The following is a 27,013-nucleotide window of genomic DNA, read 5'->3' as shown; positions in this document are numbered from 1 at the left end:
ACATTGCGTTAGTAATAACCAGTCGATGTCCTGAACAGAAATCAAACAGGTATTTGCCATTATTATTAGCTTCACTCTTTTCTCCAAATTTTCCCAATATATTTTTGTATGTCTGACAATCATTTCCTACTCAGCTATTTAGATCCCCAAGAAGAACCAACTTTTCATTTTTCATTGTATCAGTTGCTTTCTCTAGAGCCTCAAAAAATTCCTCCACTTCTACCTTAGTAGAACCTTCCATGAGACCAAAGCCAGAAATAAGTTTCATTGTTCAGTTCCCCATTCTGATATTTGCCCACATCACTCTACTTGAGACTGTCTGCCATTTAAGCAGATTAGCCTCGTATTTAGTGTTGAATACTATGGCTACTCCTTCTTTTTCTTGATTGTCATTGCCTGAACATAAAATTTTGTATTTATTGCTCAGAAAGATCTCACCAGTTTTTGCCTTTTTTGTTTCAGTCACTCCTATTATGTCGATCTGGTACTTATCTAATTCTTCAGCTAGCTCCATTTCTTTGCCATTCAGGCTTCTTATGTTGACAGTACTGATCTTGAACTCTGGTGATATTGAGTTGGGGTGGATTTTAGGATTTGTTCCAATAGCTGACTTGTCACTGTTTGCCTTGGTTCCTTGGCGGAAATAACGGGGCTTTGTTTAACCGGGCGACGACGCCCCAGCCGACATGAAATTCTGTCATGTACCATAATTTTATTTATTTTGGTTTAAACCAATAAAAATACAATTCGGTCGGCTAAATCCCAAATTGCCTAACAGGGTGTACCACTAGAAGGTGAGGATTGGACATTAGGTCAGAAGCCCTGATCAGTTCTCCACATTCCTTTAAAGGCTATGTGGAGGTCTCTTCTCAGTTATTTAGCTTTGGCCCTTAAGCACTCCGAGTCAAGCTTATAATAAGAGTAATTGCTGTATTTCTATTCAGTATTAAAAATAAAGATGTGCATAAATTCACTCTCACACACACAAAGTTATTATATTACTGTTGACAGTGACAGCTTCAGACTGGTTCAGGATTCAAGAGTATACGGTGATTATCACTACTTAGTTTTGAGCAAGGTAAAACAAGTTTCATATTTTAAAGAAAAATATGTATGAAATGTTTTAAAAAGAATCAGGGTCAAGCAGCATTTAGAGATAGATCCAACCATAAAAAATATTAAAGAATGAGGGCAAAAAAGTGAAAGAGGTTCAAAAAGTAACAAAAGTTCCCAAAATATCATGAAGGCGCACGATATTCTGGAAACACTAAAATATTGCTTTTTGAGCTCATCTATAAACAAAGGAAGTCAAACAATGTGGAATTTTTCTAATGAGTGTTCTAGGTAAGATTTATGTAAGCATACTTTAAAAAGTTACAAAAAATTGTGTAAGTGAAACTTGATGAAGGACAATCTGATATGTCAATCAGGACCAGATTTGTACTTTAAGACATATGTTCAAGAATTTATGGGAATATCACAAAGGTTTATATTTAAGTTCATTAGAGCTCAAAATGGCATTTCCTTTAGAAAAGAACTGTGTCTATGGGGGGGGGTAAGGATTTCAGTAGTTTATTACAATTCATAAGCAAGTCAAACTAAGTCGATAAGGTTATAAGACTGTAGTACACTGGTTACCATGGGTAAGCTAAAGATTTTATTATTTATTTTATTTTTATTTTTTTGCATAGCTTGGAAACATGGAACTTTAAGCCTCCAATAAACACGGAAGCAGTCTCATACCAGGTGATGAAATTCATCCCCCCCCCCCTCCGAAGACAATGGGAAACATCCAAGTACATGGCAGAATTCGAACAGCTTGTTGGTTGGAGAGCAGGTACATTTACCCACTTGGCCAATGGATCACATTATGAAAGGAAAAACTGCCATTATACATGATATCAAAATCTAAGATATTACACACAATTTTTAATTTATGCAGGTGGTTATACTCCTAAGTGAATCCATTAAAAAGTCCTCATGACTCTTTATAACTAAATCAAATAGCTGCTGTAAGTTATGAAAATTAGCAATAAGAAGTTAAAAAACCATGAAAACAAGCAGAAACATAATAAAAAAACATCAACTCTGTTCTCAATACACACAGGGTGGCCCATAAGTCACGAAGGGGATTAAAATGTGAATAACTCATAATTAATTTTTTTAAAAAATCACCACGTTAATTCTGGATTTCATTATAACAAAAAATAAATAAACAAATAAAATAAAAATAATTAATAGATAAAAATCTTTAAGCCCCTTCTTGACTTATGGGCCACCCTGTAGAACAAGTAAAAACATTCTGAGTACAATTTTACTGAAGACAGCAAATAACAAAGTTTGAAGCAGATAGCAAAATAACAAAACAGGTATGGTGGGAAGCTAGCTTAATATGAAATAAATTAACCGACACACTATACTAATTGTATACAAGACAGCATTCAAACCTACTTCATCATCATCAATTTCCTGATATGTACCCTCAAGGGGTGTTCATGACAGCGCATGATTACAATATTAATGATCTCCTATCGGCAATGTTCCTCCTAATCTATTACTTGTGAGCCCTCCAATATTGTTGTATCCAACATCTCATTCTTCTAAGACATTTCTGACTGAATCAATCCACCTAGACCTTGGTCTTCCTCTGGGTCTTTTTTCTGCCACGAATACCTGTTTTGCTAACCTTTCCTCTCCCATTCTATTTAAGCGACTTTACCACCTAAGGTATTAGCCCTGCTCACACATTCTTGAATGCAAATAATATCAAGTTCGCCTTTCAAATGTCTTCATTTTTCATATGATTAGGCCAGTGATGCCATCTATTCAGGCCCTTAATTTTTCTAAGAACTCTCACATCTGTGGTTTCTAATCTTTGATCAAGTGCTTTATTTCTAACCCAAATCTCAGATCCATAACTTAAAATGAGTTTGAACACTGTCTTGTATACTGCTAGTTTAGCATTTTGGCTAATTTCTCTCTTATTCCATATCAATTTATTTAACTGGCTCTCCACTATACCAGCTTTGCTTATTCTGTTGTCTATTTCCTGATTTAGCTTGCCATCTTCACTAAAAACTGCACATAAATAGTTGAAATATTTTACTTGTTCTGTAGGCTCTTCATTCAAAATGCAGCTAAAGTTTTCTATTTTCACAGTTTTGGTCCACAAATTCAAACCAACTTAAACATCTCAGATCTCAAACTGTGTTGGAAATAAAACAATTAATCAAAGGCTAGGGACCACAGATGAGATTTCTGAGGGAAACTGACAAGTGAACAGATAACGTTAATGCCATAATCATATTAAAAATGAACATATTATAAAGGGATCTGACAACATTAGCATTCGATAATGTACAAGCAAAACTAACGTAGTATGGTCATCTTAAACAGAATGAGAGAGGAAAGATGACTGTTTGTTAACTGGAGAAAGACCAAGAATCAGGTGAATGATGTAATTAGTAGTGCCATAAATTAAAGATGCCAAGAAATTATATTCTTGGATTCATCCATTATCCAAATGTAAGCAAACAAAGTTTGCGCATGAAGTAACTTCATGACTGGGCTACTTATATATAGAGGCTTTGTTACAGAACCTATTTCAACTTCACATCGATTGCCTTAGTATCCCATAATGCAACACACATATCCTTATGCAGTGGTGGCCCTTCCCATAATGCATAACATTATGGGAAGGGCCACTACTCAGACTGGTTTCAACCTGTATTGAGGTCTTATCAGTGGGAGCCAGACCCAGAAGTGGTACCAAGGTTGAAGTAATGCAGAAGTCATATTTCTATATAAAAGTAGTCGAAAGGTGTCACACTTTATTACTAAAATACTCTGGATTAAAATCATGAGACCTCAATATAGGTTGAAACTGGTCTGGGTAGTGGTCCTTCCCATAATGCATAGCATTATACTTGTCTGTAAGGATATGTGCTTTACATTATGGGATACTAAGGCAAGCGGTGTGAAGTCATTATTAGCCTGTATACACGAGTTGCCTAGTCATGAAGTTACTTCACGTGCAAACTTTGTTTGCTTATACTTGGATCAAGGATATAATTTCTTGGCATCTTTAATTTATAGTATAACCAAGTGGAAAAGCTTTCAACATCTATCTCTAATCCAGAGTATTTTAGTAATAAGGTGCGACACCTTTAACCACTTTTATATGGAAATATGACTTCTGCATTACTTTAACCTTGATATCACTTCTGAGTCTGGTTCCCACTGATGAGACCCCAATAAAGTGGCACTTCCCATAATGCATAGTATTATACTTGTCTGTAATTATATGTGCATTGTATTATGGGATACCCAGGCAACTGATGGGAAGTCATTAGCCTCTATATACAAGTCGCACAATAACGAAGTTACTTCACATACAAACTTTGTCAGCTTATACTTCAATAAAGAATAAAACCAAGAATATAATTTCTTAGCATCTTTAATTTATAGTATAACCAAGTGAAAATCTTTCAACATAGTGGCATAGAAAACTGAAATTATCAAAAATCAAATAAATTGGAGACCTGACAAATAACAATTTAAACTGGAAAAAAAAAAAAAATGCTGAGAGCTAGTAATAGTGTAAACCTAATTATGTAATAGTACTTTCATAGCATCCTCTGCATTCCTTGAGGACACACATCAAGAAATAGTGATAAAGGTAATAATATTAAAATCAGTGGCTCTAAATCATTTAACTATACAGCAGATATCTGCTATTCTATGAAAATGATTTAGTGCCAATCTCAATGAAGCATTTTCAGCAAGGAATGCAAGTAACCCACCCTCCCTTTTTTTGTTACAGAACCTATTAATTTTTAAATAAAAATTAATCTAAAATTTAAATAATTTAAATAAATAAATATGGTACAAGTAACTTTGCCTTACAATCCCTAAGACACATATTTTAATAATTTATCCTCAAATGTATATTCCTACCTTGGCATAAAGAATATAATACTAACCGTAATGATCCTTGTGTTCTGACTGCATTGCTTGCCTTAATCCAGAGATGTCTACAGAAGTTCTTAATGTGTATTTCCTTTAAATCCTCATTGAAATTTAGCTGGCTAAGCTGAAAGTGATGAGTTAATATACATTACTCATAATTAAAAATAAGTTAAAAAAAAACCATGTTGGGAAATAGATTCAAGGATCACACAGGCCTGCATATGGTCTTATTGTCATAAATATTTGATCTTTTCTTTAGTAATTTCTATTTGCTAATTTCAAACATGGTAATCGCACATATAAATTTTTCATAAAATGTCAATTTTCAGGTAATACTGATAAAGACAGGCATCTTTTGCTGTATGCTTATTGGCAAAATTATTTCTTCTTTTTTTTTTTTTTTTTTTTTCCTGCTTCCACCAATTAAAGGCTTCTATAGACATATAGTACATTTATTATTGTGGGTAGTAGCCAAAGAATTTTTTTTTCATTTTTTAGAATTAATTTTATATATTTTTTGTATTTTTCCATTTATTTTTACACAGTCCAAAAAATCTTGCTCTAGAGAGCAAATGTGGAACTTTTTCAAGCCTCTTCATGCCTTCAGCAAGCAGGGAGATGGTCTTACACTGGGTGATAAAGTTCATCTCTCACCTAAAGACAATTACAAACATCCACACCCACAGTAGGATTTGAACTGGAAACCTGTTGGCTGAAGAGTGGATACACTAACCACTTACCAACCAGGCCAGTGTGTAAGTCTGTTCTTTTGTCCCACTCTTATTGCTGATTTAAACTCAGTTTTTATCATTCCCACATACACAAGATATAAAACTTATAACAAATGGATGTTATGTGGGCCAAGGTTTAAGAGAAAAGGGATCTGGAGGATTTTTGAAGAATACTTCAAAAGGAAGGTTCCAGAGAACACAGAGAGAATGAATGAAATATGTATGGGAGCAGCTGGTTTATATATATATATATCTGTGTGTGTGTCTCTACATACAAGTAGCCTAGTTGTGAAGATACTCCACACACAGACTTTGCTTACACTTGGATAAATAATTAAACAAGAATATAATTTGCAAGTTTAATTTAAAATGTGCCTAGAAAAGATACAATGCAGAAAGTGACAAGCTGCAAGACTCATCAGTTCCTGTTTTGGAGAGTATCAAGAATTTTAAGAGATGTTTTGGGTAAACTATCCCAAATGTGATAGCAGTATTCTAAAGTTGGGATTTGGGATTGGTACAGAGTTAGTATCTAGATTCCAAAAGCATTCCAAGTTTTCTGGAGGGTGAGGATGCCATAGAAATGATGACGTGAGGAGCTTAAGGATCTTTCTCAGCCATAGCCAAGTTAGCCGGTCTTAGACAGCAGGGTCCCCCCCCCCAGTTTATCTGGGGTGTTTCATCCTGCAAGCAGGCAAACCAGCCCCATGTACACACAGGTTACAGTCATAGGATATAGCACTTAATCCCTCATTAGGAGGGCTTAATCAGTCCTAAGGGGTGGTCAAGGAATGGAGGAAACCCCACACGAATAAAATAAAATTCAGTACATGTGTATGTTTTCCTGAAGATGACCTCAATACAGAGGTTGAAATGTCGAATCTTACTTTCTTAATGATGAGTAATTATTCCGACGTGTGTTGTGTCTCCATAAATTCTTTATGAATGCTGACCACCGTGTAACCTTAAAAGAAAGAATTGTCATAATCCATAGAGATTTGACCCACAAGCAATGTAGCCACTATGGTAAATCTAATTAATTGGCTAGCCTTTCTAAAACATTGTAGAGATAGCAACTTGATACTGAACTGCATTAAGCTAAAAAAAGAAGTTTACTTAGCCAAAGTGCTCCATGTTTACGCCCACTTGGAAAAAGCTTTGTTGAGAGAACAAATCCACAAGGCTCACAAAAATCTAGCAGTTACCCAAGTCGACGTTTTACAACAAAAATTAGAGTTATTGAGCTACATAAATCCTGATATTTGGAATATTCTAGAGAGGATTACAGATGACTCGGCAAAGCACATGTTACTTAAGAACAAAGAAAAACTAATAGCGAAGTTTCAAGCACTAAAACAAGAAAGAAACAGACAATCCGGACACTATACCCAGATGAACAGCCAATTACAAACCAACAATACAAAGAGCAGCCAATCACCTATAAGCGAAGTTAAGAGCAACCAACCACCAACGAACCATGGCAAGTTATCAACAAATCAACCTTAATGAAGGAGAGCTCTTGCTCTTGAAAAAAGGCCTAAATTATGCAATTGCACCAAGGTCAGTTAACAGATTAGATTTTATTTATCATATTGAGAGAATTTAAAATCCCTCCCCTCTAATATAGTCGACAAAATATGAGTGGAAATACTGTACAGATTAAACTCTAATAATCAAATACTTAGTTGCAACCTAACCAGAGCAGAAGAATTGGCGCTTAAATCTTTAAAAAATAACTGAGACATCATTATTATAAAAACAATGCTACTGTTGTCATTGATCAGGTGACAGCTTACCTGGAAAAAAAATGAACCTATTGGTATTTGAACCACAACACATACCAAATGGTGAACTACAAACCGCATCAAAAAGAAAACAACAAAATTAATCAAATCAGTGATCACATGGTCAGAGAAAACAACCAAAAAACTAATATCGCACTATGCCTACACTCCCAGAATTTATGACCTGCCAAAAATACAGAAAACAAACACACCACTACAACTGATAGTTGAAGGAATTGGCAGCCCCAATTATCACTTAGCCAAGAAACTAGTGGCTACACTCAAGGAGTTGGTAGGTCATTCCCCCGCCTACATAAAAAAATACACACCACTTCATAAACAAAATTAGAAACATCACACTCAACGACGAAGATCTGACATAACTGCCCTTTTCACTAATGTCGTGATCAATGATACTATTCTTCTCTTACAGAACATATTTTTACCCGATATCACGGCCCTCTTTGTCCAAGTATTCTGGCCCAGGTATTTCACCTAGCAAAAATTTTACTTACAAAAAGAAAGTATGGCCATGGGCTCACCACTCTCCCCCCCCAATAGCTAACTTTTACATGGAAGACTTCAAGCAACAAGCTCTAGATTCGGCCAGCCTAAAGCCCAACGTCTGGCTCAGATATGTTGATGATATTCTTGCCATTTGGCACCACGGCTGCAAAACATTAAATACATTCCAATTCACCATTGAGATCAAAAACTACAACTCTCTTCCTTTTCTAGACTTCATTTTCTTCACTTGTCACACGTCTTCCCTCAGGCTGCCTCTCCTTCCCAGTCTACAGCAAACCCACACACACAGGCCAAAATACATAAAAATTCATACTACCGTCCAACACAAAAACTAGGAGTCATCAGCACCCTCAAACACAGAGCTCTAACAATTTGCTCCAATTCTGAAGCAAAAATTTGAAATAATTATTAACCAAACATTTGTAAAAAATGGTTACAAAAAAAAAAAAAAAAAAAAAAAACAGTTCACAAGACTCTCCATAAAAATGCAAAAAATATTACAAGAATGCCATACCATACATTAGGGGCAGTTCAGAAAAAAATAGAACACTACTTAAATACAATATTAAGACAACCTTCAAACCACCAGCAAATTTAAGAAATTTGCTTAACTCTTCCAAAGATCCTCTTCCATACCTTGCCAACTCAGGGGTCTACAAAATTCAATGTACCTGTAACCCACCTTACACAGGAGAAACAGGACACACCATCCCAATTAGAAAAAGATGAACACAAATGCCACATTAAATACCTCCACTATGGTAAAACAGGCCTGTCAGAACATGCACTCCAAGCATGTCACAAAATTGACTGGAAAGGCACGAAGTCTCTATACCGCAAAAACCTGGTTTGAAAGAATATTCAAAGAAGCCTGTGAAATGATTAAACATCATATCCAAGAATTTGGAGAATCCATCTTCAACCTGTATAGCATCCCCAAAGAGAAGAAAATCTTAATATGAGAGGACTTTAGAAATTGTTAATGTAGTTTATTTTTTCCACCAGAGGTCAGGCTAGGGTAAATGATTAACCAACATTTAGATTCATCTTACTTTTGTATAGTATAGTGTCATGTAGCTTGTATCCTGTACATATGTATGTTTTCCTGATGATGACCTCAATACAGAGGTCAAAAAGTCAAATGTTACTTTCTTAATGATAAGTAAAGTAATTATTCCAACATGTGTATTGTGTCTCCATAAATTCTTCACTATGAATAGAAATGATATGTTAGTGCCAGGAACAGCTAGAGGAAGTGTCAGGCCAAAAAAAGATTCAATCTTGACTGTTGAGCTGAGGTATGGATAGAACAAACATCTTTCTTCATGAGGAAAAAACACAAAATTGTGTTTTGGAAGCATTACAGATGACTAGGTTGTCATCATTCCCCTCTCTCCCAACTGAAGGTTGGTATAGCGATCAATGTATATGACTCTGGTTATGGATAATCTTGAAAACTTGGAATGCTTGATCACTACATGGTTTGTATGAGTAAGAAGAATAGAAAGTTGCTATCATCAAGCAAAAGCATGAAGAGTTTAAGATCAGTGAAAGAAGGTCATGTATGTATATTATCTATGTATATGAGGAAGATAGTGAAGAAATCCAACATAAACAATGGTCATAGATAATCTTGAAAACTTGGAATGCTTGAGCACTGCATGGGTTGTATGAGTAGGAAGAATAGAAAATTGCTATCATCAAGCAAAAAGCATGGAGTTTAAGATCAGTGAAAAAAAGGTGACGTATGTATATGAGAAAGGTAATGGAGAAATATAACATAATATATAAAAAGACAGAATATATCCACCATTACATGCAGTGAATGATCTGAGAAAAAACTGCAACCCATTTACAAAGGGAAAGATAGATCATAAAATAGCAGTTTGCTGAGAAGCCCTATATGCCAGATTATCAAATCCCTTGGAAATGCCAAGAACAACAGTACGGGTTTTTTCAGCCTTTCCAAACTGTCCCTAAGATGTTGATGAAAGAAGACAACATGTAAGTTATGAAAGAATGAATACTCATTTTGCATCAACTTCTTCATTTTTTGTAAATGCTTTGTATATGTTCTTTCAGTGTTAGCATAACAGTACAAAATATTTATTCTTTTAAATTAAATTATTATATTTTTATGTATATATTACATTTTTCCCCTTTCCAATTTATAAAAATTCTTAGTGTGAGAGCAAATAAATGAAAACATTTTAAAAATCAGCATAACTGAATCATGGACATTCGCTTATTTGGATCAAAATAACTTTTAAAAAGTTTAAATTTGCAAGCCTATGTGATTAATAACAAATAGTGGAAGATACTTAAACTAAAACTTATATACTAGCATAGAGATGTGCGTGTAAATGAAACCAAAGCAAATGGCTAATATACTTGAGTGTTGATTATTCATTATCTTGCAAAGTTAAAAAAAAATTTCATCTGTACATGTATCACTCTTCTTTAGTATTCTGCAATTGAGCAGGTTCTTCTTTTAGTAGCAGAAACTTTTCTTCCACTCTCTTCTGTTCTGAGCCTTCTCTTTCAAGTTTGTACCTGTCTCCATTCAGCATGTCATCTAGCATTGTTTTCCCTACTCTTCCTCTGGGTCTTTTTCCGTCTATTTTTTCCTTCGATGGCATCTCTAATGATTCAATTCCCTCTCAGAATATGTCTGATCCAGTTTCCCTTGCTTCTTTTTATCCTCCTTAACAGACTTCTTCTACTCTTTTTAAGACCTCTTCATTAGTTATTTTATCTGTCCATTTGATTTTTTCCATCCTTCTCCAAGTCCACATCTCAAAGCTTTCCAAAATCTTAAAGAAGAACGGACTTTCTTTAAGAAGAAAGTCCAAGTATCAGCTGCATAGAGGGCAACACACCATACATAACATTTTATAGAAACCTAAAGAAGTCTTTTCTTTAGGTTTCTATCCATTTTACTTCTGAATAAATTTCATTTTCTATTAAAGGCATCTCTTTCCATTGCTATTCTTGCTTTTATTCCACTTTTACATCTTCCATCACTGCTAATAACACTTTCTAGATATTTAAATGTCTTTACTTGATTCAATTTTTCTCCCATTTATTCTGATATCCATATTTGCCTCTTTCCTTGCTATTTTCATCACCTTCGTTTTTCTGATGTTAATTTTCATTCCATAATTGATACAGGATTCCAGTAATCTGTTCACCAGATGTTGTAATCCTGTTTCAGTGTTTGATAATGCCTTGTCATCTGCATATCTTATTGCAAATATCTCTCTACCTCCAATCTTTATTCCTTCTTCCGAATTCTCCAGTGCTTCTTTTAGCATTGCTTCAGAATACGTGTTGAACAAAATTGGTGACAGCCTGGTCTTACTCCTCGTCCAATGATGCCTGGTACTGTTGTACCATATATGTCTCTCACCGTGGCAGTTTGTCCCATATATAGTGAGATAATTAGCCTTCTGTCTTCCCAATCTATACCAATCTTTTCCATTATTTTATAGTGAGATAATTAGCCTTCTGTCTTCCCAATCTATACCAATCTTTTCCATTATTTCCACTATTTTATCCCATTTTACATAGTCAAAAGCTTTCTCAAAATCTATATAACAGATGTTAACTTCTTCACTTCTAGACCTCTTTCACTTACTATTCTTAACAGTCTGATTGCATCTCTTGTTCCCCTACCCTTCCTGAAACCAAACTGATCTTCTCCAAGAAATTCTTCCACTTTAGATGCAATTCTTCGTGTTAAGATTCTCACAAGTATTTTTGATGTATGGGAAATAAGGCTTATTGTTCTAAAATCCTTGCAGTTCACTGCATTACTTTTCTTTGGTATAGGTATAAATATTAAGGTCATAAAATCTTTTTGTAGTTCTCCTTTGTTATAAATTAAATTTATTATTTTGGTTATTTCTTCAGTTCCTTTCTTCTGAAGTTGTTTCAGGAATTCTGCAGGTATTTCATCTATTCCTTCTGCCTTTCCACATTTTAGTTCTTTAATGGGCACTTAATGTTATAGTCCTGTTTCAGTGTTTGATAGTAATGCCTTGTCATCTGTGTATCTTATTGCAAGTATCACTCTACCCACTGGAAAAAAAAAATGACCAAGTGAGTGTGGTTGGTCAGTGTTGAGCTGACTGACAACGAAAGAGCAGCAATGTTCAGATAGACTGAAATTTTTATTTGTCATTCAAAAGTGATAGAAAAGTAAGTTATTTTGCATACAATTTTTCTAAATATACTACTACCTCCTCCATGGTCTGTACTCATGAAACATTAAAAGATTCAGGTTAAACTTATCATGACAGAATAGAGTAAACTTGTGTTTTTGAAAAAACCTATCTGGCAAGGTTACTAATATCAGGATTTTTTTCCCTCTCAATACATATGCTAGTGTAATCACTTATTTCTTGTGAATTAGTCTGTTTATGTTTCTATATCATATGGTGCTTACTTTTTTTTTTATAAAAATTAAGTGGATATTAAATCCAGCATTATTTCAAAGCTGAATATAGAAACTATAAAAGTTTCATACGAAATTTGACCAGCGAGCTTATGGGAATACACTTGCCAGCAGTTACAAGTTGGCCGGACCTTGTAGGGGAGATGATTGCTATGTCCAAGCATCCATATATTCCTTGAAATAATGGATTTAATATCCACTTAATTTTTATAATTTTTGCATTGCTGAATGAAGCCTTTTGGCTCTTTATTTTAGTAAATTACAAAATGAGCAAAGATATGTAGTATTGATTTAAAAAAAACAAAAAATAACAAAACTAAAATGATTTCATGTTATGTTTAGGTGACAAATCTAATTTTCCCAATTTTTAATGGGCATATGCATTTCTTTTTTAAAATTAACAAAACAAAAATTGAAGTGAACACGAGAAAATAAGAACTTTAGTGTTTTCATATGTTTCCTCAATTTTTACATGGTACTTCTATTTGTGCCAGTTTTGTGAGAACAGAGAACTATGAAAATATATGCACAAAGTTTATTAATAATATAAAACATTATTAATAAGCTGATTTCATGATTTATGATACTAATAAACTGATTAAATTTGAGCAACGAAAATGGCTGTCAATTGAATGTTAGTAAGTGTAAAGTTGTGCGCATTAGCGTGATTACAGTTCCAGTGGCATATTATATTAGGGTTATGCTGCAAGAAACTGAAGAGGCAAGGGATCTGGGTATGTTGGTGGATAGGAAATCTGAAGTCACATAGCAAAAGTTGCATATACAACTCAGAGGATAATTGTGATATAATAAATTTAGTTTAATCCTTTATCCCAGTGAGAGCAAACAAAGTTTGCACCTGAAAATATCTTCAGGACTGAATATAGTGTTGTACTATCTTACCTGGGTAAGTAGTACAACACCAGGCAACTCAGAGCAAAGGTAGAGCAAGCTACCAACACTCCTATTCCAGTATCTCCCATAATGCAGAACACATCTCCTTGTGGATATGTATACTGTTATGCATTAAGGGATTGGCCACTACCCAGACTAGTTTTGACCTTTATTGAGGTCTCTTCAGTGGGAGCCAGGCCCAGAGTTGGAGATACCAGGCAGAAGCAGTAGCAAGGTCATCTTTATCTATAGGAGTTGCCAAAAGGTTTGCCATCTTTTTTTTTATTAAATTACTCTGGATTTAGAGAAAGATGTTGAAAGTTTATTTTTCACTAGGTTAGACTATAATAAATTTAGTTTAATCCTTTATCCCAGTGATATTCAGTCCTGAAGATATTTTCAGGTGCAAACTTTGTTTGCTCTCACTGGGATAAAGGATTAAACTAAATTTATTATTTAGTTTAATAATAAATAATAAATAAAAAATAAATGTATTCATTACCTTGTATACTGTTGTGACATACTGTATATTGGAACAGCATGACCTTAGCTTAGGGTGATCAGACATCCCTTTTTTAACAGGATTGTCACCTTTTTTAAACTTTGGTCCTGTTGTCCTGACCAAACCTTAACAGGCTGCTAACTGATTGTCCCTTTCTGAATTCGTGACATGACTTCATTCTTGTATGTTTAAATATGGAAAGGATAATGTCTCTGCTGGCATGTGATAGCTTGAGATCGAAAACATGCATGTATGTATGACGATTATCAACTGTTATGAACGAACTCTCTCTGCGATAGGACGAAAATGCTGTGGCAGCACTGCTGCATCCGGGCAGTAACAAGGTTACTTCATCTACCATACCATACCATTGTTTTGTGTTTCTTATGGTATGGTAGATGAAGTAACCTTGTTACTGCCCAGATGCAGCAGTGCTGCCACTGATTGCAGCATTGTAAAAGTTAAAGTGAGTATATATTGTGAGTGGTGATATTTCATCCAGATTTTATCATGCCGAAAAGGAAGTGTAGTTTCACTCAGGATTTAAAAGAATGTCCCTTCTTCAACGACGATGCAACAACAAACAAGTTGCAATGTACTGTGTGTCATTCAGTTTTTTTCAATTGAACATGGAGGCTATTCTGATATAAAACAACATTTGACGAAGCAAAAACATAAATTGGCAGCTGCTGCTCGTAGTTCAAGTCAAGATGTTACATCATTTTTTTTTCAAAAATGATCAACTCAGCTAATGCCTTTTTATTCCCATATATAGGGAGTAGGCAAGACCGTTTTTAGCCCTATCTAACTTTTGGAGACTGAGTGGGCAGTTCAATCTCCACTGGTACCCAATCAGAGATAGCTGGCTCAAGGCTATCACTAATTAACAAGCATGCAGTGAAGAGAGATGGCTCAACAAGTGCTGCCATCTCATGCTCCCTAATCCTAAGACTCGTATTTAATGTCTGAAATAATGTGGGTTCTACAGTCGATTTTCTTGAGTTTACGGGACGAAAAACCCGAGTTTATGGGAGAAAAAACTCGTTTGCCCATGCCAGAGATCAACTAACTCGAGAACCGGTCGAAAAAGGCTTAGAAAAATTTCTTCTAGTCACCGACTAGATTCAAAACCAAGAAATCTTCCTTCATGCGGTTAAGTGCCGTGGTGTGCAAACACCACATCCACTGAGCTACACAGGCTTCAAAAATGATGTAATTCAAAAATTCAAAAGGGAAATTAACTGACGATATTTTGCAGAAACAGCAGCTGACTAAGAAAATTACTGTATATTCTGCAGATAACTGCAACACCAACTTCGGTGGATATAAACAAGGTGGTTCTAACAATGTATTTTCAAGACACAACAAAGGGTTAAAAATGGCTATTGGCTGTGCTGCTCATGTTTTTCATAATGGTGTACAGACAATTGCTGATGTTTTGCCTATTGATATTGAAACAATTGTAAATAAAATATTTCAATATTTCCACATTTACACCATGAGAGCAGAGGAATTGAAGAATTTCTATGCATTTACAGAAATTGAATAAAAGCATGTTATAGGCAGTGTACAAACAAGATGGTTATCTTTACTATCAGCCGTGAATAGGATTATTGACACATGTGATGAACTCAGATCTTACTTTTTATCACAAGATAAATGCTCTACATTATTGAAATCATTTTTCAGTAACCAACAATCAATACTTTGGCTCCATTTCTTGCAAAGCCAACTGAAAATGTTCTCAGTAACAATAATGAAAATAGAAAGGGAAAATATTTTGGTCACTGAAGTGGTAGAAGAATTGGAATTGCTCAGACAGAAAATTACAAATAGGAAAGCTGAGAACTTTCAAACATTTAAAATGTAATCAATTATTTCAGAGTTCAAAAATGAGGGCATCTTTGATGAAAAAGAATTTTTAGACACTACAAATTTATTTTATGATACTTTCCTTGAATATTCAAGCAAATGGACTTATCATTTCCAGCCATTGAAAGCATTTCACTGGATTAAGTTGCAAACTCCACTAACTTGGGATGAAGTTGCAAGTAGCCTAAAAGCAATCAGTGATGTTGACAGCAAAATATTCAATATTGTTGATGGAGATGAATTATTTGATGAAATCATCCATATAAATAATGCTGTGAACTCCAAGATGGAATAATGGAAGGACACAAATGCTGAAGTTATGATGATGATGAAGTTACACTTCATCATCATCATAACACCAAATACAAACCTTATGATATGTCCTGGTCCCATTTTAATCTAATAGCTTCTTTTGAGGTTTACTTGGCCTTCTCTTTCCATTTGGTTTATATTTTATTAATTGTTTAGGATACTGAATATTGGCCATTTGGTTTACATATTCTATCCAATGTTGTTTATTTCTGTTTAGTTTTCTTCTATTCATTTAATTTTTAGTTATTTTAAAATGTCTTCATTCCTTTTTTTGGTGTAAGAATGTGTATTTTGCAGTTTTTCTCATGAATCTCATTTCACTCATTTTTAATCTTTGTTCATAGGGTTTATTAATTACCTAAATTTCACTGCCATATAATAATGTATTACAGCTAAAGGTACTGTATATTTTTAAGCATATTTCTTTTTGTACAAAATTAGGATTAAGAGTTTTATTTATCAGGCCTATAATCTGCAAAATAGCTACTATCCCCAATATCATATTTTATTTCCCAAAGAAAGTTTTTCTTCTTCATATGATATTTCACATCCAAGAAAATTAAAAGTATTTATCTGTTTTATATCAATTACTATTTTATTTTTAACTGAAGTTTGTTTAAAAAATGCCATCGTTTTAGTTTTGTCCCAAACTTTTGTAATATGATGTTTAAATTATGTATTGCTCCAAATTATCTTCCTTATCTGATATTATTACTGATCATCTGCAAAGAATAATGTATTTAATAAAGAATAATATCGGAGTGATAGATGGGAGTGTAACTAAATCGTACTTACCGGGTGCGAAATTTAAGGATGGAAGTGAGAGTATTAGAGTGCAAAAACAGAGGGTGAAAGAATTAATAATTGTGGTGGGTACGAATGAATTGAAAGGTGATAAATTTTTTATGAGAGAGGACTTGAAAGTATTGTTAAAGGTAGCGAAAGAAAAGAGTGACAGAGTTAGAATGGTGAGGCTGTTGCCGTGGTATGACAGAGAGGAGTTTAGAAGGAGGGCCATAATCGCAAATGACATTATGCACAGGTTATGCAAATGGTGTGGTGTGGAATTCGTGGACGTGTGGAATGAGTTTGATGGGCGAAAGGACTTATACAAGATGGATGGCCTGCATTTGAATGGACTTGGTGTGCGAAGACTGGAAAAAGTATTGCTGAATGAAGTGAAAATGGATGTGCAGAACCAGGGGAAACTAGAACTACCAAGGATAGGGGGGGGAGTGGATATGCAGACATCAGTGAGACAGTTGAATGTAAAAATGTATATAATGTACCTGAGCCAGCACTAAGGACAAAAAATGGGAATGGGACATTTAGAATAACGCATCAAGATAGGGGTGGAACAAAGGGATCACTGCATTTCATGTATACTAATGCCAGGAGTATTAGGAACAAGAAGGAAGAATTTTTGGCCTTGATTGACTCTTCCTGGCCACAGGTTATTGGCAATAGTGAAACATGGCTGACGAAAGATGATATAGTTAGTGGGATAGAATGTATAGGTTATAGTGTGTTTAGGAGGGACAGAGAGAATAAAATGGGGGGAGGGGTGTTATTGATGATAGCTGATGAACTGCAACCAAGGAGAATTGAAGTTGTATTGTAGGATAGTGAAAGGAGCGCATTTGAGGCTATTTGGTGTGAGATTGAGACTGGCAGAATAAAATATACAGTTGGGTGCTGCTATAGACCAGGTGATGGAATAGATGGTGGAGATAGTATACATAAACAAATTGATGAAATGAGTGGAAGGAGGGTAATTATTATAGGGGATTTTAGTTATGGTAACATTGATTGGAAGGAGGAGAGGACACATGTGAGGAAGGAAATGGATTTTATTCAATTATTAAGGGATAACTATCTGAGACAGCATGTAATTGAAAATACTAGGGGTGTGAGAGTGCTTGACCTGGTAATAGCATCTCACAATTTGACTGTAATGAATATGACCATGTTGCCACCTATTGGTGAGAGTGGGCACAAGGTGGGGAATTTTTGATTAAGGCAGGGTATATGTGGAATTACCGTGCTGGCAAGTATGACAAGCTTAGGAGATTGCTTGGATCAGTGCCATGGCATGTACAACTGCAAGGGCTGGACGTCGATAGAGCATGGGAAGTGGTCAAGGAGCATTTACAGGAGGTTATGGCTGATTGTATACCTAGGGTCCAAATAGTAAAACAAGTAGGGGTTAAATGGATGAATAACACCATTAAGCTTGAGCTGCAAAAAAAAGAAACAACTGTGGAGGGAATTTAAAGAAAGGGGTGACCTGCAGGCACATGAACGGTATAAAGTGCAGGCCAGAAGGGTAATGAGTGTGGTAAAAACAGCAAAAGCCTATTATGAAAGGAAACTAGCAATGCAAGCAAAAGAGAATCCCAAATAGTTCTTTCAATATGCTGCAAACAAGAAAAAAACTGTACATGGAAAAATGATTTTAAGGAATGACGATGGTAAGGAGGTCACTGAACCAGTCGATATAGTGGAGTTACTGAGCACGCACTTTGCAAAAGTATATCATCCAGGTGGAGACATTGAAAAAATGAAGGAACCATTAGTTTATATGGGAATTGTGATGAATGAAGTGGAGGTGAATAGTCTATTACAGAACCTTAATGTGAATACATCTGTGGGATTAGATGGTATACCGGCACGGGTCTTGCATGAAGCGGCTAAGGAATTATCAGTGCCCTTGACCATGTTGTTTAATCTGAGTCTCGGGTCTGGTTTAGTCCCGAAGGCATGGAAAGAGGGGAAAATAGTTTCACTGCATAAAGGAGGATCCAAGACTATGGTTGCAAATTACCGACCGATCAGCATATCAGGAGTTGTTGTCAAGGTCTTGGAGAAAGTAGTCAAGAGAAAAATACAGGAATGGATTGATGAAAATGAGATACTGTACAGGGGACAGCATGGCTTTGTAAAGGGTAGATCATGTCTGAGTAACTTGCTCAAGTTTTATAACAAGGTGATGGCTGAACTGGATAAGGGAAATGGGTTTACAGTGATACTGCTGGATTTGGCAAAGGCATTTGACAGGATACCACATGGAATTCTAATCCGTAAACTACAACATATGGGAATTGATATAGGGTTGGTGAGATGGATAGGTGGGTGGTTGATGGAGAGATATCAAAGTGATTTATTCAGGAGTGGAGTCCAAAAGACGGCCTGTGACTAGTGGGGTGCCGCAGGGTTCTGTTCTTGGACCACTGCTGTTTAATCTGTTCATTAACGATATAGAGAAGGATCTAAGTGGAACAGTTCATTTGTTCGCTGATGATGCAAAGTTGGAGAGGGCGATAGTGAATGCAGAAGATGTCAAAGTCTTGCAGGATGACTTAGATAGATTGGAGTTCTGGGCTAAGGAGAATGGATGTCAATTTAATGTGACAAAATGTAAGGTTATGCATTTTGGAGTGAAAAGATTAGCAGCAGTATACCACATTGGTGGAACTGTACTCCAAGAGATTGATGAGGCCAGGTACTTGGGAGTGTTGGTGGATAGGGAGATGAAGTTTAGGGGGCACGTTGCGAAAGTAGCTAAATCAGCTCATCAACTCACTTGGTTGTTGAAAAATACCTTAACGAGTAGAGACAAGCAAGTTATTGTACCTCTGTACCGAGCCTTGATAAGACCTCATCTTGACTACTGTGCCCAGATTTGGTCACCTCGGTTCCTTCTTGATGGGGAGGAGGTGGAGAGGATCCAGAGGCGAGTGACTAAGATGATAGCAGGTCTATGGAATGAACCATATGATAACAGGTTGAAGATTTGTGGGTTGCAGAAACTGGTTGATAGGCGGAAAAGGGGAGATATGATTAAGACATTCAAATTGCTAAAAGGATTCTATTAGATTAATTCAGAGGATATTTTTGAGATCAGAACTGGTGGTGGGAGAACTAGGGGACACCTATGGAAGCTGGGCAAGAGTGTGGTTAGCAGTGGTGTTAGAGCTGGGTTCTTTACTTTTAGAGTGGTAAATGAGTGGAATAAGCTGCCAGAGTCTGTTGTGGGTGCTATGACAGTGAGCGAGTTCAAGGCAAGGTATGATAGATACTGTGAGAATGTCGTATAGTTGTGTGGACATGATATTTAGGGCCTCCCTTGATGAAACTAAGGACTCCCTGGAGTAGCCCGAAAATAATAATAATAATAATAATAATTTATTTTATCATTACAAGAAGTTTCTATATCTGGGTTATTTGAAGTGTTCCACTTTATTAGCATTTCATTAACATATATATTAAAGAACTGGAGATAGAGGACATCCCAAAATTACATCTTGGTTTATAGAATGCTTTTCAGATATTTTTTTTCCTCTTTATTTCTATTCCATTATCCTTGTATATATTAAATATTGCCTGAAAGTTTATTTTTCACTTGGTTAGAGTATAATAAATTTAGTTTAATCCTTTATCCAAGTGTGAGCAAACAAAGTTTGCACCTGAAAGTATCTTCAGGACTGGGTTAAGGTGGTACAACGCCAGGGCAACTCGTTGCAAAGGTGGAGCAAGCTACCAACACCCCTGTCTCAGTATCTCCTATAATGCAAAACACATCTCCTTGAGGATATGTCTAATGTTATGCATTAAGGGAAGGGCCACTACCCAGACCAGTTTCGACCTTTATTGAGGTCTCTTCAGTGGGAGCCAGGCCCAAGTGGAGATATCAGGCAGAAGCATTAGCAGGTCATCTCTACCTATAGGAATTGCCAATTGGTGTGCCACCCTTTTTTAATAATTTACTCTGGATTTAGAGAAAGATGTTGAAAGTTTATTTTTCACTTGGTTAGAGTATAATAAATTTAGTTTAATCCTTTAAAGGATTAAACTAAATTTATTTTTAGTCCTGCTAATGCTTTAAATTTTAATTCTTTAAAGGATTAAACTAAATTTATTATGCTCTAACCAAGTGAAAAATAAACTTTCAACATCTTTCTCTAAATCCAGAGTAAATTATTAAAAAAGGGTGGCACACCAATTGGCAATTCCTATAGGTAGAGATGACCTGCTAATGCTTCTGCCTGATATCTCCACTTGGGCCTGGCTCCCACTGAAGACACCCCAATAAAGGTCGAAACTAGTCTGGGTAGTGGCCCTTCCCTTAATGCATAACATTAGACATATCTGTAAGGAGATGTGTTTTGCATTATAGGAGATACTGAGATAGGAGTGTTGGTAGCTTGCTCCACCTTTGCAACGAGTTGCCCTGGTGTTGTACCACCTTAACTCAGTCATGAAGATACTTTCAGGCGCAAACTTTGTTTGCTCACACTTGGATAAAGGATTAAACTAAATTTATTATAAATATTGCCTGTAATAAAATATCGGGTATATTTATTCTTGGTAATATGTCAAACAATTTTATTCATTTATTCATATGGAGTTTTCCTCCCTTTTCTCCTCTATCCCTATTGGGGCAAGTTGAGCCCCCTCATGGGAGATTAAGTATTTATGACTGTAGATCCGTGTGTTCACGAGGATGGATTTCATCCCACAAGCTGGTTTGCCTGCTTGCGGGATGAAAATCCCCAGATAAACTGGGGGATAAAAACCTGCTATCCACACCCAAGACCAGCTAACTTGGCTATGGCTGAGGAAGATCCTTAAGCTCCTCATGTCAGCGACGGGAATCGAACCAGGACACTCCTTCCCCAAGCATATGATTGCGAAGCACAAAGCCACTAGGCTAACTGCATGGACTGTCAAACAATATATGTCTTTGTATTTTGTTTTATGCTTTTTCATAATCTATAAACAGAAGACAAGTTTCTAAATTAAATTCTCTTCTTTTTGCTATAAGCAGTTTAAACAAAATGCTGAATCCATTATAGACTGTTCCTTTTCTAAATCCATTTTGACATTTTTAATAATACTTTTTCACTATTTCATTAATTATTCTACTATATATTTTATAGTATGTATTCAATAAACTAATTCTTCTGTAAATGGCAGTTTCCTTTTATCTCATCTTTTGTTAAATATTAGTATTATTATACTCATATTCCATTCTATCCGTCTTTCCATTTGGAGATACAGTCAGCCGTCGGTTTACACCGCAATTCCGTTCCTGAAAAAATGGGTGTAAACTGAATCGGCGTAAAACAAACCCAATTTTAATGGGAGGTATGAAGTTATGTTCTGGTAATCAAAAAAATATGCACATGAAATATGTGTAACGTTATTATATTTAAAGCTTTGATAATACATACATATATTTGTTAAAATAAAATTATTAATAACGAAAACAAAACAAAATTATATACAAAAAATATGAAACTTCGAAAAGTAATTACATATTTCTATGTTGAAGTTCCTGGTTTCGGATCACCTGCATTTTTTTTGGAAAAAAGTATCCAGTGTTAACTGCCTAGATTTTCTTTTTCTTTCTTTAAGGAGTTCAGTGTAAGGTCGAATAGATGCGATTACACTCCTTTTTTACGTTTGCACTCCATTCTCAATCATGGTCCATTTTGCAGAGTTCATCAGTCAATGTCTCTATGCTTGCAAGGATACGCTGTAAATCGGCCATTTTCATATCTCTCAGACGACCTTCTTCGTTTTCTTTCTCCTCCTTTGGATGTTGACTTAATTGTTTGGCTAATTCTTTTAAGTCTTCATTGGAAAGCGGTTTATCATGGCTCTCTAAGACTTGTCACATCTTCAGCTGTAATATTGTACAATCCCACCTCTCGCTCAAGCTTGGTAACATCTTCAATAACATTCTCCTCTTGCTCTAATTCCTCAAAGTAGTGCATAAATGCCGGAAGAAGTTTTCCCCATGCTCCTTTTAAACACTTTGCTGACACGTTTCAAGCTGCCTCGATGTTGTTAATGCTCTTCAAAATATCGAATGACTGCCAATAGTCTTTAATAGTTTTTCCTGAGGTGTCCAAGACTCTTATCATTTCCATAAATGCTATACAGAGGTAATAGGCTTTGAAGATTGATATAATCCCCTGATCCATTGGTTGCAAAGGTGATGTTGAGTTTGGGGGCATGTAAACAACCTTAAACATCCAATGGTGTTCTTACTTCAGCAAGGTTTTGAGGATGTCCAAGGGCATTATCCAAGAGAAGCAATGCCTTGGCTGGCAAATTATTTTCTTTACAGAAGCGAAGCATGGTAGGACAAAAATAATTCGTGTACCAATCTATAAAAACGTCCTGTGTAACCCAAGCTTTCTTGTTTCATTTCCAATAGACTGGCAGCATGGCCTTTAGACCCTTGAAGGCACATGGTGTCTGTGAATGATACACCAACACTGGTTTAATCTTCAAAGTTCCGGAGACATTTCCACCCAACAAAAGCGTAAGTCTATCTTTTGCAGCTTTAAAACCTGGAGCCGAACGTTCTTCACAGGAAATGAAGGTGCATGATGACAATTTTTTCCAGTAGAGCCCAGTCTCATTAACATTAAAAAGGAGATCAGGAGGATAACCTCCTTGTTCTACACAGTCTTGAAATTCCTAAAATTCTTTAGGAAAAGCAGCCGCTGCCGCAACATCTGCACGTGATGCCATACAACATAATTTGACACTATAGTACTTACTTCGAGACTTAAATCTCATGAACCAACCTTTACTTCCTAAAAATGTTTCTTTGCCTCCATCTGTCTTTTTAAGATCCTCAAAAATTGTTTTTGCTTTCTCAGTTATAATAGTCTGTGTCAGAGGAATGTTTTTCAGATTCAAGTCATCCACCCATAATGATAATAATTTTTCCATTTTTTCATGAAGTTTACCCCTGCTATAACTTACATGTTTTGCATTTAGTACCGCCGTAGATTGTTGCACAGACTGTTTTATTTTATCTGCATTTTTCATAATTGTAGTAACAGTTGATGGAGGTAAGTTTATACTTCTACAGACATTAGCATGTGTCTACCCATCTTCCATTCTTCGAATCACCTCCATCTTCTTTTCAAGTGTGACTGATTTCCACGCCTTCTTAACACGAAGTTCTGCTAATTTTTCTGCACTTCTTTTATCAGACATGGTATGTAATTACGTACTTTATCAATTTAAATATGTATGTATGTAAAAAAAATTAAATAGAACAATTAGGTAGATTCAACAGTAAAACTAGGTTTGATACATATATATCATAGTAGCTAGGTAAACACTCAAACACTAGAGTGACTGCTAGAGTTGTTTCTCAGTCAGACCACACTATAGTAAGAAAGCACGTGCAGGCATCCGCTGTTATTGTGAATCAGCATAAATTGAACTGTCGTAAACCGAGGGCTGCCTATATATAACAAAAAACACATAAACAAAAAAAATTCACTTACTTCACTCAACAGATTTGGAACTAGGTTTCCTGACTCTGTTACAGTATGGAGAGAATTTCTGTGCAAATACAATGGGAAAAAATAGTTTCCTATTTAATTTATGAAAAATAGAATAAAATACATTGCAATGTATAGACAAGCAAATAGACAGCACATTTTTACTTAATTAAAAAGTAAAGTCATTAAATTTTGAAATTAAGAAGAGAAAATAATTAGAGACTGATTTTTTTTTTTTTTTGTGTTATAATTAACAATGTATATAAAATTAGCTTGTGGTTGGTGTCATAATAGTCAATAAACCAAATACATTTGTTTTAATGATCAAATTTTGGTATGCTCCATCATGGCAATGGTTTGGTCAAATTACCCTCTCTCTGTTTGTAGATGTGCTGAAACATTAAGGAGACACGAAAAAATAATGTCATAAGTGTTTAATTATACTAAAAATTTTGATGCACATATCTATGTCATCTTCTAGGTAATACATACACCTAATACTCACTACATACATAATAAGGATACAAATGAATTACACCTTAATTGGCACCATTTACATGACAACTACAAAAATCTGTAGTTCTATTTAATAAAAAAGGAGACAAACAAATCTATAGACTCTTGAATCATGCAAGACTGTGACATAATATACAATAATTAAAGTTGGATACAGTTTTTTCATTATTAGCAGACTATACTAACATACAAAAGAAGAATGAAAGGAACTCAGGATCCCAAATCCTGAAAACTCTTGATATAATTCCTTGTAATAAAGTTAGAAAGAAATCTTAATTATTGGCTGGCTATTAGAAACATATACTTGGGAAAAGAAGGGTGGTGGCGAGAAAGGACCCTTATAAAGTACTGCATCATCACTAAGGATCTAGTACTATTGACCTTCCGTGTTGGTGTTGCTAGGGGAGAAATGATAATTCTTCATATTTATTGAACTAGTAATAGCAGAAGTGCATACAAATGTAGGAGGGTGGGGAAAAAAAGAACCAAGAATCCTAAATTACACTGAGATCTTAACATACTTTCTTCTGTTTCAATGTGAAAAATTAGAGTTCTCCTGTCTTTCCTTGCTGGCATATGAAGGGAAAGTCAAAAAACAGAATCTTCATCTGTAGTAAGTAACTTCACTTGCAAGGGTCTATCTACAGATAGAGTCCAGATGTTTAAACATTCCTGATAAGGTAATTAGCAGGTGGTGGAAGGAGGATGAGAAAATTGGAATGAGAGATAATACTGTTGCAGCAAGGCCTGCTGCAGAAAAAAGGAGCTACAGTGATGGGATTAGGGCTCACATTATACATTTCACTAGTGTTAACTCTACAATATGCTGAACATATAAAACAGCATTATGGTAAACATAGTTCCTGAAGTGATACCAACCAAAATATTTTTTGAGCCTTTTTTTTTTCTTGCTTGTGTTGAAGTTCACAGTTGAGGCGATACACTTAGGCCTAAGGCATTCTATCAATCATCCGTCATATCCACACTCGCTCATCTAATAAAAAAGGGCACAATACCTTATTCATTGCTCCACATCACAACATCCAATACTTCATAGACCAGTCATAATGTGCTTTAAGCCATGATTTATTGAATGCTTGATGTTTGGCTAATGTGAAGATACTCTTCCACAGAAACAGAGACTGTGTAGCTCTTTATGTAGTATTTTAGTACTAACCTGAATCCCTGCACACTTTTTGAGCTCCTGGTTGATCATTTCCACATCAAATTGCCAAGATTTCCATACATCACATCCATGCACTTTGTGGTGTTACCTTCTTTCCTTGGATCTTCTTCCTGAATCTTTCGGTTCCTCACATTTTTACCAACTGATAATGCTGCCTACAACTGGTTTGGGGTGATGTCTTTTACATCATACAAACAGGTAAGCCACTAATATTCCATCCTACAATAACATCATTTTATAAAGTTCTTCACCATGTGCCACTGACACAATCAACTATATAGTATATTTATTTACTTAATATAAGCATAGGCCACAGAAGAACATGAAGATACCAATACCTATTTCATCATAGTGTACATATGGATGCTGCTAAGTTCGGACAAATTAATTGCTGACTGATCAAAATGTTTATTCTTATTATGTGACTTTCTCCCTGAACTATCAATCACATTTCTCAGCACATGCTCACTTAGCAGACAAAGGTCAAACTTGGGATTATTCCTGTCATTCTTTGCCAAAAGTATGACTACATTGACCATGAGGGAGAGAAAGGACATACAATGGTACATATATCTTCAAGGTCATCTTGTCCCAAAACAATAATGACCTTATATATAAAATTTGATTATTAAAATCAGGTCAGCATGTGCATTTCAGGTACTACCCAAAACCTCTATCAGTACACTGTGGCACTTTAATCTCACACAGAAATATCATAGTACATTTCCATGTACTATGTACATAGTACATAGTACATGGTTTAGAAAGAAAAGTGACCATTAACAAAACTGCACTTTGAAACAGTGAAATGAATTTGACTGCTTAAAGTAAGCCAGACAGTTTATCAAATGCAATGGATTTGATGAAATTTTGAAAGAAAAAAAAAGTTTCAGAAAAATGAGGTAGCCCCAAAAATATTAACATTGAAAGAAATGCTGCAATCAAATCAATG

General features: G+C 35.4%; 1 protein-coding gene across 1 annotated transcript in view; it reads right to left on the bottom strand.

The window, feature by feature from the left end:
* The window catches only part of LOC150100751 (uncharacterized), a 161,138-nt gene that overhangs the window by 12,729 nt on the left and 121,396 nt on the right, over nucleotides 1–27,013 (bottom strand). Inside the window, exons 7-8 of the mRNA XM_090401264.1 lie at nucleotides 24,363–24,420; nucleotides 4,983–5,092 (exon numbers count right to left, since the gene is read on the bottom strand). Of these exons, the coding sequence (XP_090257390.1) occupies nucleotides 4,983–5,092; nucleotides 24,363–24,420 (168 nt within the window). The remainder of the gene's footprint in view (nucleotides 1–4,982; nucleotides 5,093–24,362; nucleotides 24,421–27,013) is intronic.

Source organism: Typopeltis vanoorti, chromosome 12 (genome assembly GCF_054136105.1).
Source record: "Typopeltis vanoorti isolate ZY-2024b chromosome 12, IOZ_Tvanoo_1.0, whole genome shotgun sequence".
Taxonomy (NCBI): domain Eukaryota; kingdom Metazoa; phylum Arthropoda; class Arachnida; order Uropygi; family Thelyphonidae; genus Typopeltis; species Typopeltis vanoorti.
The sequence above is the reverse complement of the archived record's forward strand: the minus strand, read 5'-3'. Positions and strand labels throughout refer to the sequence as shown.